Source organism: Esox lucius, chromosome 4, assembly GCF_011004845.1.
Source record: "Esox lucius isolate fEsoLuc1 chromosome 4, fEsoLuc1.pri, whole genome shotgun sequence".
Taxonomy (NCBI): domain Eukaryota; kingdom Metazoa; phylum Chordata; class Actinopteri; order Esociformes; family Esocidae; genus Esox; species Esox lucius.
The window spans coordinates 21,871,838-21,892,984 of NC_047572.1; the positions used below are offsets into that span (position 1 = coordinate 21,871,838).

The 21,147-nt window shown below is 43.1% G+C and overlaps 1 protein-coding gene across 8 annotated transcripts in view; it reads right to left on the bottom strand.

The window, feature by feature from the left end:
• si:dkeyp-44a8.4 (collagen alpha-1(XXIII) chain) overlaps window positions 1-21,147 on the bottom strand; it is a 134,159-nt gene that overhangs the window by 39,550 nt on the left and 73,462 nt on the right. For 7 of the 8 annotated variants that reach the window (XR_002196720.2, XM_020046140.2, XM_034291626.1 and 4 more), the window contains exons 3-5: window positions 6,637-6,681; window positions 2,425-2,432; window positions 1,930-1,956 (exon numbers count right to left, since the gene is read on the bottom strand). Coding sequence is in view for 7 of the 8 variants with exons in the window: in XM_020046140.2 (XP_019901699.2) it covers window positions 1,930-1,956; window positions 2,425-2,432; window positions 6,637-6,681 (80 nt within the window). In the remaining variant the exon portion in view is untranslated. The remainder of the gene's footprint in view (window positions 1-1,929; window positions 1,957-2,424; window positions 2,433-6,636; window positions 6,682-21,147) is intronic. The other variant, XM_034291625.1, reaches the window with a different exon arrangement.

A 21,147-nucleotide genomic window follows, 5' to 3' on the forward strand; every position in this document is an offset into this window, starting at 1 on the left:
TCCCCAAACAGACAATAGAGATGGGACATTAAACTGACAGCACGCGCCTAGTGAGTGGAGCAGTCAGGTGGAGTTCTCCTGATGACCCCTAGAGGCCACTATATCACAGTTTAAAAGTGGACGAGGAGCAATTATATGTAACTACCCTTCTACAGTAGGTTATTGCTTCAACAGAAACATACTCATTGGTTAGTCTTACTTGTTAGGGCTATTCCCAGAACATTTGTGAACATTTGTAAGCATTTTCTGTATTTCTGCATGAATGTTACCTTAATGTGTTCAGATCTTTAGCAGAGACTTAATAAGAATTTCAGTGAACCTAACTAAACAAATCACAAAAAATAAAATGTTCCTTTATATATTTGCAAATGCATCCAACATGATTTTTTTTTGTTACTAATGTATTTGATCTTCCAGATTAATCAGTTCAATAAAATGCATTCAGGTATTAAAAAGTTTAGGATTTGTTCCTATACAGTGTGTATGCAATCAAAAGCTTGTTTCTCTATTCACTTGCATTTTTTATTGCATTTTGCGACTGCAATAGTGAATAATGTATTGTGACAATTTGGAACAAGTTGTATTGTGGGACGTGATGCTGGATGCTTCCATGACTATGCATAATCAAAAAACGATTGTGAATAAGGATTAGTGAGATGGTTTTAGAGGCAAAAACTGCCCAACAATGCTAACCTCCTCTGTCATTGGAAATGATGAGAGGCTCCCCTGTCATTGGTAATAGTGAGAGGCTCCCCTGTTTTTGGTTATGGTGAGAGGCTCCCCTGATGACCAACATGTTCATTTAAGTGTGATGGTCGAGGGTCCACATACTTTTGGCCATATGGTGTATGTGCACTGGTGGACAAAATATCTCTTTGATTCTGCTTGACTAATCATGAAAAATACTGCCTTCAGCCATTTCATTTAATATTACTTAGTTAAGATATCATGTGTGCTCTTAGTGAAGAGCTACTACAGACCTCTGTATTTCAATGTGTGTGGCTGATATAATGTAATCTACATGTACTTTGCTTGTACTGTACTTGAATTTCACAAATTAATCGGGCATGACTAGACTGGACAACATCCTTCAGGTTAGGCTAAGAAATATGAACATTCAAGACACATTATATCATCAATAATTTTGTTTAAGTTATCAATTTTAAAAGACTATTGCCATGCAGCAACATTTAATCTCAGCTCCATGATCACCATCTGATCCTGCTGAAATGCAGTACAGAAAATGACATGAAAACGTATATTTCACACAGGGTCCCAACTTCTGTGGAAATGCGGTGGTACGAAACATAACCCAAAACACACCCACACGCACAAATGTGGTTAATTTAATCTATTATTAGATATTCTAGTATATTTTAGGTCATATGGATACAGAAATGCAGAAAATACTGAAGAATTCCCAAACCTTCTCTCACCACTGTAACTATGTATACAACAAAATAAGTCCAGACTCCTGGAAAGAGGCGGACAAGCGATAGTAAAAGCTGTTTACACTAGATGGACTGACCCAGGGAAGTGAATCACAGTGAGTCATTCGACGGCTCCGCTAACACAACACTGCTACTATGGGGGATCTAGCCTGTTCACGATTACCCGGCAGTGGCCATAATGTTGTCAACACTGATGACATGTAACACAGGGAAGAGACCAAATTAGCCCTGACTAAGCACAGTGCCCAGACCGTGCACGCATGTTAATTTGTGTGTGTGTGTAAATGAAAATGATTTCAGTTGACGCAAAGGACGGGAAACACAATCGCTATTGAGAATAGAGCCATTGATGTTAAGGGAGAGTAAACAGGAAGAAACAGAGGATAGGAGTGGCTGGAAAAATAAATATAATAAAGTTTTGATAGAAGGGATAGGAGCCCAAAATAGGCTAAGGATCTAAAAGGTCAATCAAATTTACCGGGTATCCATCTCTGCCAGCCTTGCCCTGGTGAGGTCATACAGAGAATAAAGCACACACAATTACATATTAGGTCACAGCAATACAGCAATAAGACAAGATTCATTATGATATCATGACCTTTAAACATGCAAACACACCATCGGGAGCCAGGAAAACAGTGTTGGTCAATGAACTGATCTCCTACAATCACCTTATATAAACTCTTTTATGAACCTATAGATTATTTTTTAAGTTTATATTTGAATTATTTAGCTGACTCCCGTATGAGTGACTTATATACTGTACAGACTGCGGATAGTTCGTTCCTACACGGCTCGGCTCCTAAATCTCTCCAGGGAACATGCACGCTTGTGCAGCAACGCATGCATGCAAATGCATGCAGGCATACACACTTCTCTGGGTGGTCCTTTTTCAGGCATGTGTAGTGAGAGTGTGTGTGTGTGGCACTTGCTGGATGATCGCCTGGCATTCATGAGATGGTAAAGTACTTACTGGAGATCCTGCAACACACAAACAGACAGACAAAGAAAGGGAGACAAAAACAATCTGATTAGCACCAGTCACATTAAACCTAGCATTGAATGAGTTACGACATGATTTGGTTTGTATGCCAAATAAAAATTTGTGAAAATGCACACAACAACAAAAAAAGTATGTACTGTAGTCTGTACAAAAAAAGTATGTACAGATTGGGGATGTAATTAACTGTATAAATCTTGCAGAAAAAGCTTATTACAGTTATAGCCAATAAAGCTTGTGGTTAGGGCCTTATGACAAACAGACAGACGCACGCTGAGTTTTCTTTATGGCCCGTGTTTTGCATTAGACTGAACAGTAATGCAAAGTTTTACAGAGAGATTTAAGAGGATTTACAACAGGGATATGTGACAGGAGTTAAATGGCATCATATTCCAGCAGGCTGAGTAGAGACTCTCACCTCCAAGCCTAAAAATAGACTGAGGCGGTAGGCTTGGTGCTATGAAGGAGTGTCTTAAACCACTGCATCACCTAGGAGGCCCATTCAAAGCATTTTCATCTGTAACATTTGGCATTTGAATCGCTGTTTGGTTCACAATTGGAATTGATTGGACTTGGAATGGCCCCCAACTGACCGGTTTTGCGGACACAGATTTAGCCTAGTCCAGAGCTGTAAAAAAAAAAAAAATCACTCCACTGACTATGCCTAATCTATGTCCGCGAAATCGGCCCAAGATGTGTTAAATTAGGTGAATTGACCATCTGAGCTGTTGATCATTTCAGCGATTGATTGTTTATATTTAAAACAGACATATCAGCAGCTCTCCAGGAACTGTGTTACCGACCCACGTGCTTGTGACGGAACGTACACCCCTGGACATGTTAGGCCAGCCGGGAGAGGAAGACAGGGATAAGAGAGTGGTGAGCGGATGGGGTGACAGAGAAAGGGACCAGATGTGAGCGGAGGAAAGTGCTGCGATTTATGAGGTGAATCAGGGCCATGAGCATCTTGACTCCAGACGAGAAGCTCCAGTCCCAGATAGCCGGTCAACAACCACTCCAGCCAGAGTGGTCTCAGCATACACCATGCAGCGAGCCTGTGTGTTGTGTGTGTTTGTATGTGTGTTTGTGCGTATGTTTGTGCGTGTGTGTCTTTGTGTTGCGTCTTTGAGGCCTTTTCCCGTGATAATTCTCCCTGTCATATTTCCTACAAACCAGTTGTGTAACCTCTTTGTTTTTCACATTTCAAAAGATTCCCAACTGATTCCAGCCTGGCTGCACCATTTACGGACATGAAACAAAACAAGGCCGTGGCAGATCTAAACAGAACCTCACACCCACCAAACACCAGGGACAGCAACAACAACCAGCACCTCCAATGGATACCAAACGTTCCATCAGTCTGTCTTTGAACTCCATCTTGAGAACACCATGCGGCTGGAACGACTTAGAGTAACTGAAGCAAAACATTGTCATTTAGCTGTTCTGATGATGGTTGATGGGAATTTTGAAAAGGGGGCTTTCCACTCCAAGTTGCCCTGATCAAGCAGCGGCTAAAAGGTTGGATAGATATGGAGTATAAACATGAGACTGGTATATTGAACATGGAAGTCTATATAACCATTCTGTGCCTACATGTAGATAACAGTCGGGAAATACTGTGACATTCTGGTGGTTCATCACATTCACCAACACATGGTGAAGGCATTGAATATATTTGGTTACGGTCATAGGTACGCACATCCACAGAGTCAAACTATTCATATTTCTGATAATACAGCGCGGGAAAAAAGTATTTGTACGTTTGCCCACTTACAAAGAAATGATAAGTCTATCATTTTAATGGTAGGTTTATTTGAACAGTGAGAGACAGAATAACAACAAATAAAATCCAGAAGTGTGCTCCTAATCTCAGCTCGTTGCCTGTATAAAAGACACCTGGGATTTTTTTTGACATGGGTTTTTCTGGATTTGTCTGTTGTTACTCTGTCTCTCACTGTTCAAATAAACCTACCATTAAAATGATAGACTGTTCATTTCTTTATCAGTGGGCAAATGTACAAAATCAGCAGGGGATCAAATACTTTTTCCCCTCACTGTACGATTAGAAACCTAACCCAAATCCGAATAACCAGTCAAGTGGTCAAGATGGTTGGGCTAGTAACTGAAACTTCGCTGGCATTAATCCCTAATACCTGTTTGTTTTGTCCCTGAGCAGTTAACCATAATTACTACCAGGGCGTTGATGAAAATCATAATGTGCTCTTACTTACCTGGTAAAAATGTATCATAATAAATCATAATAAAAACACATGTTGAAGTTGAATCTAAAATATAGACCTAAATGCCTGTTGTTATTTTCATGAATTTGTTCAACATATCCAGTTGAGTAAGTGCCATATGTAGGCCCAGAAGGCAATCTAGTGATGATATTCATCCATTACAACAGCATATCATCTACAGTGAGACCATCCACTTATTCATCCATTACAACAGAATATCATCTACAGTGAGACCATCCACTTATTCATCCATTACAACAGAATATCATCTACAGTGAGACCATCCACTTATTCATCCATTACAACAGGATATCATCTACAGTGAGACCATCCACTTATTCATCCATTACAACAGAATATCATCTACAGTGAGACCATCCACTTATTCATCCATTACAACAGAATATCATCTACAGTGAGACCATCCACTTATTCATCCATTACAACAGAATATCATCTACAGTGAGACCATCCACTTATTCATCCATTACAACAGGATATCATCTACAGTGAGACCATCCACTTATTCATCCATTACAACAGAATATCATCTACAGTGAGACCATCCACTTATTCATCCATTACAACAGAATATCATCTACAGTGAGACCATCCACTTATTCATCCATTACAACAGAATATCATCTACAGTGAGACCATCCACTTATTTACATGATTCGATAGGGCATATTTATTTACACTAGCCATTATCTCACCAAGAGATCTAGGTGTGTCGACTTTACGGTAAGAGCCTTGATTTCCCGTAAAGAAGTCGGTGATTCTCTGAGTCAGCGTGGACCTCATTTCATGACCGTGTGAAGAGGGACCATGACTCCTATCTGACCATAACCCTGACTCATAACAGCCACAGCCTTTCCCTCTCACCTCACACCAGCGGAACTACAGTCTGGACCACTTCAGAACTAGACTCAACAGACCCAACAACAAATCTCTTTACTCTAAAAATAATTCTATGTTACAAAGAAGCAATTAGTGCTGAACGACCAAGTCCCCCCAAATACGATTAAGGCTTACCTAGTAAATTAAACGTTTTTTTTAATAAGAAGTAAGACATATTTTCAACATCCTGTGCTCCTAGGCTATTTTTTCATGAATTGGTTGGGTCCAACCAAGAGTTAACAAGCCCCAGTTGGCTCCAGAAGCAGGTCCATGCGTGGTTCTAGTTACAGACAAGCGGGATGTGGTTCAACAGGTTAAACCTGGGAGAACAGGGATGTCGGCATGACAGAATGTTCAGGTCCACCTATGTGAGTAGCAGCACACACCTATAAGAGTGTACACGAAAGATGAGGTCTAATGCACCACATCACTGTTCTGTGACCTTTCTGACTGGCAGTTCACTAACTGTCCTACCTCGCTCAGCAGACTGAGGGGGTAAAATGGAGTGGATAGAGGGATGGAGGAGAAGGAAGGAAAGAACAAGGACTGAGGAGTTAGGAGATGGGCAGTACAAAGATGAGGAGTTAGCAGATGAGGTATTAGGAGAGGGAGAGTAAGGAAATTCCAAGTAAGGGGATGAGGTATTAGGAGGTGAGGAGTAAGGACATGACAAGTAAGGGGATGAGGTATTAGGAGGTGAGGAGTAAGGAAATTACAAGTAAGGGGATGAGGTATTAGGAGATGGGGAGTAAGGAAATTCCAAGTAAGGGGATGAGGTATTAGGAGGTGAGGAGTAAGGACATGACAAGTAAGGGGATGAGGTATTAGGAGGTGAGGAGTAAGGACATGACAAGTAAGGGGATGAGGTATTAGGAGGTGAGGAGTAAGGACATGACAAGTAAGGGGATGAGGTATTAGGAGATGGGGAGTAAGGAAATTCCAAGTAAGGGGATGAGGTATTAGGAGTATTGGACAAGGAAAAATCATGTGGGGAAAGAGGATGGAGACTGTGGGAATGACAACAGCGTAGAGAAGTGACACATACCGGGATCTCCTCTTCTTCCCATTCTTCCACGCTTTCCAGGAGGGCCTGAAGGAAACAGAAAGAATGTTAAGGCCCAAGCTCAACAACAGAAGGTTCTGGAAGAAGTAGCAGATTTAGAGGACTGAGGATCTCGGGGTTGTGTGTGTGTGTTTTCGCCGGGGTTGCTAGCATTGTTAAGGTGTGTAAGCAGCTCCACAAGCTCAAACACACGGCATGACCGCTAGCATGTTGTACTCAAGAACATCTGGACTCACCTGAGTGGAACAGGTGCACGTGTGTGAGCGGGCGCGCGCATGTGTCAGGCTCCCACAAACAATGACGAGATCCCACACACACGGTCACAGACCACCCCATAGTTTGACTGTGACCTAATGAGCAGCCAGACCAAACAAAGCCCCTCTCATACACTGGCTTCCAGACACCCACCCCGGACCCTCCAGTAAAGGCAGTCTGAGACTCTGGGTTGATACTGCTGGCCTATCTCATGTTGTTGTAGAGATACAGTAAAGGAATTAGCCGGCCAGGCAGGTAGCCAGAGCAGTTGAACACCAGGAATTGGAGCAGCTGTCAGGACAGGGTACCGCAGAGGGAGGAGAGGGAAGAGACAGCCAGGACAGTCAGACTAACATCATTGCCTGTATCCACAAGGCATCTCACAGTCAGTGGATACTTATGATTTAAACGGCAGAACTGATCCCAGGTCAACATTTCTCTGAGAATATGGGCTCTGAGCAGAGCAAAGCACACCAAGGACAAGTTTTCCAAAAGCGTCCTAACCCTAACTCCAATGCTGTTTTGGGAAACTTTTGTGCCCAGAGCAGACTTTTTGGACGATTTGCTTCAGATTATACTGACTGGGCTTTGTGTTTCAGATCATCCTGACTGTTTGGGCTTTGGGTTTCAGATCATACCGACTGTTTGGGCTTTGGGTTTCAGATCATCCTGACTGTTTGGGCTTTGGGTTTCAGATCATCCTGACTGTTTGGGCTTTGGGTTTCAGATCATACCAACTGTTTGGGCTTTGTGTTTCAGATCATCCTGACTGTTTAGGTTTTGTGTTTCAGATCATACCGACTGTTTGGGCTTTGGGTTTCAGATCATCCTGACTGTTTAGGTTTTGTGTTTCAGATCATACTGACTGTTTGGGCTTTGTGTTTTAGATCATACTGACTGTTGGGGCTTTGTGTTTTAGATCATATTGACTGTTTGGGCTTTGTGTTTCAGATGATACTGACAGCTTGAAATTTGTGTTTAAAATCATCCTGACTGTTTAGGTTTTGTGTTTCAGATCATACTGACTGTTGGGGCTTTGTGTTTTAGATCCTATTGACTGTTTGGGCTTTGTGTTTCAGATGATACTGACAGCTTGAAATTTGTGTTTAAAATCACACTGACTGTTGGAGCTCTGTGTTTCGGAACATACTGACTGTTTGGGTTTTAGATCATATCATATCAGAGAAGACAAGTTGCTGTTGGACCTCGTTTTCCTTAGATCTCCCCCTGACTGTGCAGGTAAATAGGAAACATACAGGCTCTGGGCCTGTCCTGGGTTAGTGGCCTTCTGTTCTGATTGTAACCAGCTCTGGCTGCAGACAAGCTTTCTCCATCCACACTCACTGGAGTGATTGTATAGGCCTAATCGCTTCCTGACTGTTTAACCCACTTTAAAAAAGCCTACCCACCTCCTCCTCTTCCTTCTTTTCATACATTTCTCTCTCTTGTCATCCCTGTCTTGTTCTTGCTCTTCCTATTCTCTCTCTCAATATTGTTCTCTCCCCCTCCTCCCCCTCCTCCAAACTCCCCCACCCGCCAGTCCATGTCTCTCTTCACCCTCAACCCTCCCGCCCGCCTCCAGGTATTAATGGCTCCTCCAATCCTCTCCACTTCTCCTGCTTCGCACTTTCCGAACCCCCATCACCTCCTGAACCCCCAGAACCCCCAGCACCCAGGACCCACCATCACCACCAAAACCCTCAGCACCCCCAAATCACTCAGCACACCCAGACATAAACACCACAGTGGTCCTGATAACTCAATAGCAGGGGGGTGGGTTCAGGTTACTGGGAGTGTATGGGGGAACGGGGGATGGGACGGGGAATGGGGACAGGGTGTTCCGGGGTACAGAGGCTCTAGACTTCTGGGAGCTAAGCTACTAGTACTAAACAGTAATCCAGGATTGACATTATGGGCTGTCGGTAACCAAGAGCCCCCTGGCACCCTCTCTGTTCCCATTGGACATGAAAGGCAGACAGAGGTGTCATGCTGACTGATGGCGGGGGGGTGGGGCGGGGGGCGGGGTGCTGACAGCCTGGTGTATATAGGAACAGGAGGGACATTAAAGGTAAAAACAACAGTGTTTGTATGTGTGTGTTTGTATGTGAGTCTCTGTATTTAGTGACCTTTAAGTAACTATGCATGTATACAAGCATTATAGGCATTTTAAATATAATAAATCTATATAACTGAAGTCTGGAATTTGGAGGAGTCCTCGGACTGGTTCATTATTCACTGCCTGTATGCCGTGCCTTGAAATTCACCAGGCAGGGAAAAACTTGTGTACTTTAGACTGAATCTATTCTCTATTCACAAAAATAACGTTTCAAAAACTATTCTCATATAGATTGAAACAGAAGAATTATGAAACTATTACATCTTTGGAAAATGTACAGGACGTATCTGCCACGAAACTGCCATCCGCAAACGTGCCCACATCCCCCACACCCCGACACACACGTATTTTAATATTGACAGACATGCGTGAGTGTGCCTGTGTCTGGATATCTGCTGACATCAGTCTCCACACATGTACACAGACATAAGTGACATCAGGCTCCACACATGTACACAGACATAATTGACATCAGGCTCCACACATGTACACAGACATAAGTGACATCAGGCTCCACACATGTACACAGACATAAGTGACATCAGTCTCCACACATGTACACAGACATAATTGACATCAGGCTCCACACATGTACACAGACATAATTGACATCAGGCTCCACACATGTACACAGACATAATTGACATCAGGCTCCACACATGTACACAGACATAAGTGGCATCAGGCTCCACACATGTACACAGACATAAGTGGCATCAGGCTCCACACATGTACACAGACATAATTGACATCAGGCTCCACACATGTACACAGACATAATTGACATCAGGCTCCACACATGTACACAGACATAATTGACATCAGGCTCCACACATGTACACAGACATAATTGACATCAGGCTCCACACATGTACACAGACATAATTGACATCAGGCTCCACACATGTACACAGACATAATTGACATCAGGCTCCACACATGTACACAGACATAAGTGGCATCAGGCTCCACACATGTACACAGACATAAGTGGCATCAGGCTTCACTTCCTGTGACACTGGAAAGATCTGAGAGGTCAGTGACTTATAGTTCCAGGGGATGTCATAAGAGACAGTATGTTTGTGTACATATGAGTGTGTGCGCTTGCATGTGAATGATTGTATGTTTGTGTGTGTGTTGGTCTGTGTGCAATGTGCATACATGTACTCTGTGGGCATGTTCTCAGGGGATAAACACCTCCAGTTTCCTTCCATGTTCAGTAAAATGATCTCTCTCTCCATGGTCACGTCCAAATACTCAGAGGTAGCTTCTATTCCTTCTCTATTGGGCCTGAACTGAAGGGTCCTGACGGGTGGAAGTACAACAGTTTTAACCTTTCCAATTCTGACCTTTCACCTTTCAGTCACCAGGAGACTGGGGCAGGAAGCTATGTCTGAGTATTAGGACATTCACCATCACTGATCAAATATTAGAATTCAGACATTATCAGATCCTGTTTTAAAAGGTTGATACCACACAACCTAAAGACAAAACCGGTTAAGAGATCTGAGATCAGATATAAAAAAGGTCAAAACAAGTAGTATAAGGTCAAAAGAGAGCCCAAGTTGTTTATAACGCTTCAATAATATATCTCTACACCTGACCTATAACTACTTCCCATAGTTTGTCATTAGGGTTCATGTCTAGTTTGTCATTAGGGTTCATGTCTAGTTTGTCATTAGGGTTCATGTCTAGTTTGTCATTAGGGTTCATGTCTAGTTTGTCATTAGGGTTCATGTCTAGTTTGTCATTAGGGTTCATGTCTAGTTTGTCATTAGGGTTCATGTCTAGTTTGTCATTAGGGTTCATGTCTAGTTTGTCATTAGGGTTCATGTCTAGTTTGTCATTAGGGTTCATGTCTAGAATGCCTCTTACACTAGACATACTGATCTAAGGTATATCTCCCTTTTGATGATTATGAGTAAGATTATCATGCATATATCTGTACTTTGAGGATTTGGGCTCAGGTGTCTAGGAATATATACAGGAGGAGTGGGAAAGAAAGAAGTGAGAGAGGAGAGAAAAAATAAAGGAAACAGGAAATCCTCATTTTTCAACAAGTTCATTGACACAAGGAATCCGCTTGACTTGGGAATAGGGAAAGAATTAATCCGTCATTTCTTATACTAATGTGTGTGTGTGTTGGTGTGGTGGTGTGTGTGTTTTACTTACCTTCTGTGGAAAAGAAGTCAGCCACAGTCAGCAGAAGGTAAGTAAAACATGAACAATTGACCATGTATGGAAGTCCCCACTAGGAAAAACTAGATTTTGTGGCTTTGGGGTCAGGTCTAGGGTGAAACTTCTAATTAGGGTTAGGCATTAGGGCTAGGTTAAGTTTAGGCATTGCGGGGTAGGTTAGGGTTAGGCATTAGGGGAACATGACATTTTTGTTTTTGCGTCCCCACTACGTTAGTAATCCTACACTGTGTGCGGTGGCGTGTGTGTTGTGGGGTGGATGTGTGTGTGTGTTGACTGACCCTCCTGTTTAACCAACAACTGGTAGTAATAAAGGTCCAACTGAACACACTGGGATATGATATTCTATATTCTCTGTGTGTGTTGGTGTGTGTGTGTTGACTGACCCTCCTGTTCAACAAACAACTGGTAATAATAAGGGTCTACATGAACACACTGGGATATGGTATTCTATATTCTGTGTGTGTTGGTGTGTATGGTGGTGTGTTTCTGTGTTGGTGTGTGTGTGTGGCGGTGTGTGTGTGTGTGTGCATCTCTCCACTAATGCAGTTATCCGCCTTCCAAACCAGGGAGGATCTCATTTAAGGGGATTTGGGATGTGATGGGGGGGATTGAGTTAACTCTCCTTCCTCACTTGCTGCAGGCAGAGTCCCTGCATTCCCTCCCATTAATATTCCTACTTTAGAATGGTATTCTGAACATTCCCGATCATATTCCCTCTGATCGCTTCCCAGTGGATCGGCTTAGGTAATTTACCAGAGGCTTAGCCGGGAATGGGAATTGGTGGGTTGGAAACATGAAACACTGCGTGCGCATGCACATATAGGATTTACCTGGAAGTAGTTAAAGATTCAGACAGAGAATGAAGAGGAACAGAGACTTGATAAATTTTAGCCATTCCACTTCATTACATTTCAATTACTGTGATAATGTACTAAATTAGAGAAAACAGATAAATGCCAACAAAATATGGGAAAAATGTTACAGGAACTAATGACAAATTTTAGTTTAAAAATTTGCATGAATTTGCAAAACTGAATTTGAGTAAGGATAGAAATTAGTAAAAAAACATTTGTATTTTGGTAGTTTTTGGTCAAGGCTACCACTGAAGAAGACTAAAGAAGGTTTTCAATGATGACCCATAGTTCAGCCTGTTTGGCTTATGGAAGGACCAGCTGTTAGTCCTTTATCGCTGCAACTCACCCTTCCCCTATTCTGCTCTTTCTCATTTCCTATATACTGTCTCTCTGTACACGTCTCACAACCCTCACTTTTTAAGTCTCCTTCTCCATGACTCTCTGTTCACTTTGTCATCTCTGAATAGGGAGGACACACAAAATGTAAACACAAAAGACAGAAAGTGGAAACAGTTTGATTCAGACAGAGATGATTCACAGTCCAGCTGCTCTCTGGATCTGGATTCTCAATCTTTCTCTCTCTCTCTCTCTCTAAATGTATATATTCCTATAAAATCATACAAGGAGACAAGGGGAATAAACAATAAAAGTATCAAAACTATATTAAACCATCATAATATTAACCGCTTCCTCAAACCCTGTGTTGCAGACAGAATGCAGCAAGACCTTGTTAACACACCTTTAATCTATGGCAATCTCCAATAACAAGATCCGACAGTAGAGATTGTTAAACATCAGAGCTCCCAACATCGAAACTGACAACGCCCACCTGATGATCTCTCTTCTTCCATCTACTACCTGCGTTTCAGGTGAGCAGGATTCAGTTGAAATATAAATCTTGTTTAATTGCTTCCCCACTCTGGCCTATGCAATTTATTTTCATCGCTAACCATCGCTAAAACGTTTGTAATATCAAAGTAATGGCTGAAATGAGCTCAACAGAATGTAACGTTCTTTTTGCATCGAATGGATGAACCACTGAGTGAAAGTCTGAACACTGCATAAGGCCAAGCCTCACCAAACAGCAACACATCCTGCATCAGCCAACTTGAGTACCTCAGTGTGCGTGCGTGCGTGCGTGCGTGCTCCCATGTGTGAGGGAGTGAATGTACTTACGAAGGGGATGTTTATCTGCGATCAAGCTATTTAAAGAGGCATCAAGCAAAGGGCCTCCTTTAAATTGGGCGCCCGACACGACTCAATATACACACACACACACACACACACAGTGTCGACATGCTCATTCCAACAAATAGAGATGTGCTAAAGCTCCGTCACACGCCAGGAGTTCAGCGTGACACGCTACCATCCTGACGCTCGTTCAAACACTCAGCACACGCCCTTTCAATGTCCTCCCACTGTCCCACTAGAATTCATATACTGAATATCTGGGTCTGGCCAGTAATGCTCCCTGGATGACAGTCGTTCATTTGGTATGAAGCCTCTTAGTATTGTTGCCTGTGTTTTGGCTTGATTTTCAAAGTGTCTCTGTCGGTCTGAGTTCATAGTTTTTAACAAAAACATACAGTGAATTCTCAAAATGCTGTGCTGCTGTCAGGCAATGCAAAACACCTGTGTGACATCACAACTTACATACAGTACACACACACACACACACACTCACTCTTAAACCATCTGTCAGACACCAGAGCAAGCTAAATAAATGAGTATGTGGTAGACTAATTGAATATCCAGGGGGACAGTGCCTTGTTAGAACCTAATGAATAATGCAACAGACAAGCAGAAAGACCTAAACAACCCACTGGAGAGACACATGCACACGCGCACACACACATACACACACACACACACCAGGAAAACGTGTGTTTACAGCACAGTCACTCAGCCCTGTCAGAGCATGTCTGAGCTGCTCTGAGTATTCAGCTTTAAGTCACGCAACTGTTTATTCATACATTAAAAACAGGAGCGAAAGGGAGAGAAGGTCTGACAGGGATACCAGAAACACATCTCAGCCAGATCGCCTTACCAGGCCCTAACAAAGCTTTAGTAATATGCGGACACATACACACACACACATACCTGTGTACCTACACACACAGGAACATACGTTTGTATTTTACTACATTTATGAGGACTTCCTGAAGACCATAATGCTATTTTCCCTTACCCCCAACTCTCTTTTAAGGCAGGTAACCTAGTGTTTAGAGCAGGGGCAGGAAATGCTTCTGGTTCGAAGGTCGCATAGGATTTAGAAAGAGCTGCACATCTCTTTATTTTCCCTCAGATTTAATTACTAGTGAAAATCTATTTGCTGGACCGAAAAAAAGAATTCAGCCTTCTAACAGCTTCCAGGTGGACCTGGTGATGAAGGGGTGGCGGAAGGAACATTAAGGGAGTGTTTTAATATGTGGCTTCCTATTACCCATAGTCCCCTGGTCCTGGTGTCCTCATTCCCTTACCATTCTCTCCTCCACCTTGTTCTACCATTCTCCTCACTATCTTTCGCTAGCTCAGTATGCCGGTGTAAAAGTCAGCAAAAGGGAAGGTATTGGGGACATAAACAGTGGGCTTAACACTGTTATGAATTAGGAAAAAACCCAGGGCTCTGACTTTGTTTCTGTTAACGGCTTAGAAGGTTGTTGGAGCATGGCATACATTGTGTTTACAACATCAGAGTTCTGGGTTTGAAACATGCTATGACAACACGAACAGAATATAGTATGTGTTAAATCGTAAAATGGCTTTGGATCAAGCCATCTTCTAAAAAGATCATAATAAGATTTCACAGTATATTAACTTTAATAAAATGGTTTGGGTTTGGTAGTTCCAATAACATTGATGTTTGTTGTTTTAATCTGAAAAAAGGACTTTGTTAAAAGTGGTTGTGTATGGAATAATGGTCTGACAGTACATTTCCTTCATCATCATTATAATGATTCTTTTTCATCTAATGTGTTTCTTGTTAAATTGGTTGTGTTGGGCAGTAATCACCATGACTAAACCAAATATGTGAATGGGTCTGTATGTGTGTGTGTTTCAGCATGTGTGAATGTGTCTGTATGTATGTGTGTGTGTTTCAGTGTGTGTGAATTTGTCTGTGTGTGTGTGTGTGTTTCAGCGTGTGTAAATGTGTCTGTGTGTTTATTTCAGCGTGTGTGTGTGTCTGTATGTGTGTGTGTTTCAGCATGTGTGTGTTTCTCCATGTGTGTGTGTTTCAGTGTGTGTGTATGTCTCTATGTGTGTGTGTTTCATTGTGTGTGTGTGTCTGCATGTCTGTGTGTGAATACCTTGCAGAAGACACCCACAGGAAACCACATACACCAAATCATGAAATTACTGTTTATTTTACTGAGATCATATAAAACCATCCGTGTCATGAATCCATCAGCAGACGAGGCGCTGGGAACATGTGAACTTGACCCAATGTGGCACTGCTCCGTCCCAGACGATGGCAGAGGGCTCGTGCCAAAGGTCTCTCTCTCATTAACAATAGGCTCCTGTTGGCTCATTCGGCCAATTTGGAAATGGCTCAAACACTTTGGCAGCCGGCCGACAGCTTTGAGTGTTCTACTTTTTGCCAGGAGCCAGTTTGCTGTTCGACCAGTGGTTTCGTGTGATTGTATTGGAAAAATGACAGGCCTGTTTTGGTGGCATGTTGTTTATGGAGAGCTTTGCCACACCTCCCAGACTGTAGACTACTGCTACATAACTGCTACAAACATTTCACAGGAGTTGGGAGTTCTAATTACTCAAACATGTCTTGTTTCTATGGCCTGACAGCAGAAATGTATGTGATTGATTGACTCAATGGAGAAGGCAGAGCTTACATTCCAAAATCACTCAATTTAAGTTTCATTAAAAAACAGTTAGGTTAAGAGTTAAGTTTATGGTTAAGTAAGGATTACGTTTAGAGTTAGAGGAAGGGTCAAGGGTAGCCATAAGTACTAACCTTGATCATAAAGAACTTACAGTATTCAGCATGTTTCAAATACACTCACACTTTACAACAATCACACTGTACAAATCTCACACTATCGCAATATACAACACTCACACTGGACAACACACACAATGTACAACACCCACACTACCAAAACACTCACATTATGGAACTATTCAACACTCACACTGCAAAACACTCAGAGTGTACAACACTCACACTATATAACGCTCACACTATGGAATTATTCACACCCACTCTGTACAACACTCACACTATACAATACTCACACTATGGAACTATTCACACTCACTCTGTACAACATTCATGCTATATAGGCAGACTGGAACAACTGCTGACCATTACCACCTTCTTTAATGGTAAAGCCACACCGGCCCAGCCACATAAAAATAATGCCATGGTGTACCAAACATAACACCACAGTGGTTCACTGGAAGGCAGAGAGAGAGACAGAGAGAGTACAGATGGAGGGGGGAGACAGAGAGTATGGATGGGGGAGAGAGAGTATGGATGGGAAGAGAGAGAGAGAATGGATGGGAGAGAGAGAGAGAGAGAGAATGGATGGGAGAGAGAGAGAGAGAATGGATGGGGGAGAGAGAGAGAATGGATGGAGGAGAGAGTGAGTGCATTGGGTCTTTAAGAACTTTGTATATGAATATTCACACATGGTGATGGCTAATTCATAATGATAATAATAATAAAACATTTGTAAAGCATTTTTTGTATACCAAAAAAAAAAAAGTGCAGGGGAAATAAAGCTGAACTCTGGTCTCGCTCCCTGTATCTCATAGAATTTATTTTAAGATACTACTAGTAGTCTATAAATCACTGAATGCTTCAGGGCCAAGTTACATCTCAGACTTTCTCCCTCAGTATGAACCCTCCAGACCCCTCAGGTCATCAGGGTCGGTCTGCTAACCACTCTAAAAGTGAGGACAAAGGTTGGTGAGACAGCATTGGTGAGACAGCATTTAGTCATTATGCGGCGCAGAGTTGGAACAAATTGACAGAAAACCTTTATACTTTCTTCTGCCTTTCACTGATCTTTTAATAATGTTTTAGCCATTTTAAATAGTATTTAGTTGTAAGTTTTGTCAATTAAGCTATTTATTTATTTCATTTCTATTATTTCTTTCTAATGTAAAGCACTTTGAATTGCCCTGTGTATGACCTATGTGTATGTCCTATACAAATAAACTTGCATTGCCTTAAAATAATCAAATGAACATACAGAACACAACACAGAGCATAAAACAATACTATATGGCCACAGAACCTGAACACAAGAGAACAGAATCTAGCAGATATATCCGCCACTTAAACAAGGACAGAAGCTCTGCCACCCAAACGGTCTGTGGGAAGGCATTCCACACTCCACGCCACGGAACCATCAGGTCAGCATGAAGTCAACGTTAGGTCAGATACCACACCCTGGTCCAGGGGCTTACAGAGGCCGTTCAGCTGTGAAATTAGGACATGTCAGTTGAGGTCACGTGCATGGTGTTAGATACAGCTGTCAGTCATGTTAGCCCGGTGAGGCGAGGAACTCGGAGATCACCGAGGGCTTATGACATGAAGGATATCAGCTCACTCTCTCAGTATCTACTGAGGCTTCAGTCACGTACCACTACAAGGTATCATTCCCTTTCCATGGGACTCTTGGATGTCTGTTCTAATGATGTCCCTCTGCACAGAGAGCCCGGTTACACTGGGCACAGCCTTGGGGATGGGACGGTGTGTGTGTTACTCTGGGACATAGGAGCACAGCCTTGGAGATGAGACGGTGTGTGTGTTACTCTGGGACATAGGAGCACAGCCTTGGGGATGGGACGGTGTGTGTGTTACTCTGGGACATAGGAGCACAGCCTTGGGGATGGGACAGTGTGTGTTACTCTGGGACATAGGAGCACAGCCTTGGGGATGGGACGGTGTGTGTGTTACTCTGGGACATAGGGGCACAGCCTTGGGGATGGGACGGTGTGTGTGTTACTCTGGGACATAGGAGCACAGCCTTGGGGATGGGACAGTGTGTGTGTTACTCTGGGACATAGGAGCACAGCCTTGGAGATGAGACGGTGTGTGTGTTACTCTGGGACATAGGAGCACAGCCTTGGGGATGGGACGGTGTGTGTGTTACTCTGGGACATAGGAGCACAGCCTTGGGGATGGGACGGTGTGTGTGTTACTCTGGGACATAGGGGCACAGCCTTGGGGATGGGACGGTGTGTGTGTTACTCTGGGACATAGGAGCACAGCCTTGGGGATGGGACGGTGTGTGTGTTACTCTGGGACATAGGAGCACAGCCTTGGGGATGGGACGGTGTGTGTGTTACTCTGGGACATAGGGGCACAGCCTTGGCGATGAGACAGTGTGTGTGTGTCACAGCTGCTCATTGGGCAGGTGCAGACTCGCCCCTCTGTGAACTTCACCAATAGAGGTCATCTTACCACATTGAGCCAATCAGAGGTCAGATTTCAGAGGCTGGGCATGGCTGGAATGACTGCTAGGGCTAACACACTTGGTGATAGATGGGGATCACAGTGTTATTCCTGCATGTTGTTTTTTTTTATACTTCCTACCAGGTGTATTCCTATCTAACATGGTGTTAGGTATAGCTCAATAACAATTTCCAGCTGTGTTTGTACATATCTCCATATGTATGCTTCTAACCAACCACCAATCACATCTCCATATGGATCCTGCTAATGAACCAATAACATATTCATATGGATGATACTAATCAACCAATCACATCTTCATATAGATCCTACTAATCAACCAATCACATCGCCATAGGGATTCAAGTAATCAACTAATCACATATTCATATGGATCCTACTAATCTACCAATCACATCTCCAATTAGACACCCAGCATTCCATGATACAAGTGAACAAATAATTAGTAGGAACCACAGCTGTAGCTAGAGCACACGCACATGTACACACACACACACACACACACACACACACATACGTACATAAACATGCCACAGGATGGAAGGATACATGGATGGATAGATGTCAAGCTTGCAGTCTCTCGTTGACCCAGACCCAGAGACCGCTCCATGACCCAGACCCACCAGATGGGTATACACCCAGATTCACCCAGCAGGGACCCAACGTCAGAACTAAACCTGTCCTCCTCTCTCTCTGTCCAGACCAGATTTGGGTTTCAGTGCACCGTCCACCACTGCCAGGTGAACCGTAACAGAACCACATGTGGCCCTCCCGGCAGCCCCCACAGACCGGTCCTTGGCAGTGCAACGAAGCTCCGCAGAGTGTGTTATGGGAAAAATAATACATTTGAATAAGAAATACATTTGAGGCCACTTGGAAGGTGAATCATAGCCACCGGTGGAGATCTGAGTGGTAGCCCAGTCCAATGTTTCAGATTTGGGTTCCTGGAAGGGGAACTGGTAACGCATCTGTCGACTGAGGGTTTGGAGTTCAAGAAACTACCCAGACTTGAAAACAATAGAATCTTTGTGTGGAAACCTGACGCTACCACAGCTAATATTCAACAAAGCCAAATGGTGATATCCTCTTAGGAATGTTCCCTCTTAAATCAAACCTAAACCTGTGCCATACAGTTGTACTTACAAAGTTTCATAGTAATTACTGTGATTGATTGTTCAATACATTTGATTAGGGGATTTCACTGAAGAGACACCTTCCCTGATTGGCTGCTTTGAGGGCTTCTGACAGACTGTACAAACTACAAGACTACAGTTGTCCAGGCAGGGAGTATAAAACAAGCCCTAATCTGGTGTTTCTCTTGCTGACAAATAACCCAGTGAAGCTAGAAGAGAGATGGTCTCATTCTCACATGTTAGTCACAAAGTGGAGCATCTCAGGCCATCTGGCCATAGACAAAAAGGAGTTCAATGGAAAGGTAATGTAGTAAACATAGAGATAAATATTATCTCTACACAAGACGGCTAGATGAGGGCCAGGCAGGGTAAACACACTCAAAGAGGGTCGGTTGGGAGGAAGAGAGCCAGCATCATCAGAAAGATGAAGGAACTCTCTCTCTCCCACCTGTCATCTCTTTTTTCCTTTTCTTTTCATTTCATTGTCTTTCGTCTCCTACCTGTCATACACATTGTGGTTCCTGCATGGATTCATCATGACCTTGCCCTCCCACTCTCGGTTGCTGTGTCTGTGGCTAGGGCTGGCTGGGGTGGATAACTCAATCAACATGTGACCTACAGCAGCCAGGATTTATATTTGCCTTAACCATAACTCCAGCACAGTCCAGCTGACCTCACCTTAGACAAGACATGTACACTATAAGTGGTAAGAGAGAGGGATGAGATGATAGTGTATGGGTCACTGAAACCTACACTCAACTTTAACTCCTGTACTTTGTCGTGTCGCTCTCACTCTGAAAGGTAAATCAGTTCTGCAGACCATACTACAACATGTAGGCCTAACCAAGACATTCTGGAGGCCTAACTAAGACATTCTGGAGGCCTAACTAAGACATTCTGAAGGCCTAACTAAGACATTCTGAAGGCCTAACTAAGACATTCTGGAGGCCTAACCAAGACATTCTGGAGGCCTAACCAAGACATTCTGGAGGCCTAACCAAGACATTCTGGAGGCCTAACCAAGACATTCTGAAGTCAATCAATCAATCAATCAATCAAATGTATTTATAAAGCCCTTTTTACAACAGCAGTTGTCACAAAGTGCTTTACAGAGACACTGGCCTTAAACCCCAAGGAGCAAACAACAGTAGTGTTGAATTTCAGTGGCTAGGAAAAACTCCCTAAGGTCGAATTTTAGGAAGAAACCTAGAGAGGACCCAGGCTCAGCGGGGTGACCAGTCCTCTTCTGGCTGTGCCGGGTGAGATATTAAGAGTCCAATTGGAACAATAAATAAATTTCTCTGGGCTAAATCCAGAGACTATTTGATTTTAGACTAGGTCAGAAGTATGACCAGGTGGACAAGGACAGGGACAGCAACGGGCCCCCCAAACCAGGTAATCCGCAGGTGTTATCCGCAGTCCTAACTAAAACATTCTGGAGGCCTAACCAAGTCATTCTGAAGGCCTAACTAACACATTCTGAAGGCCTAACTA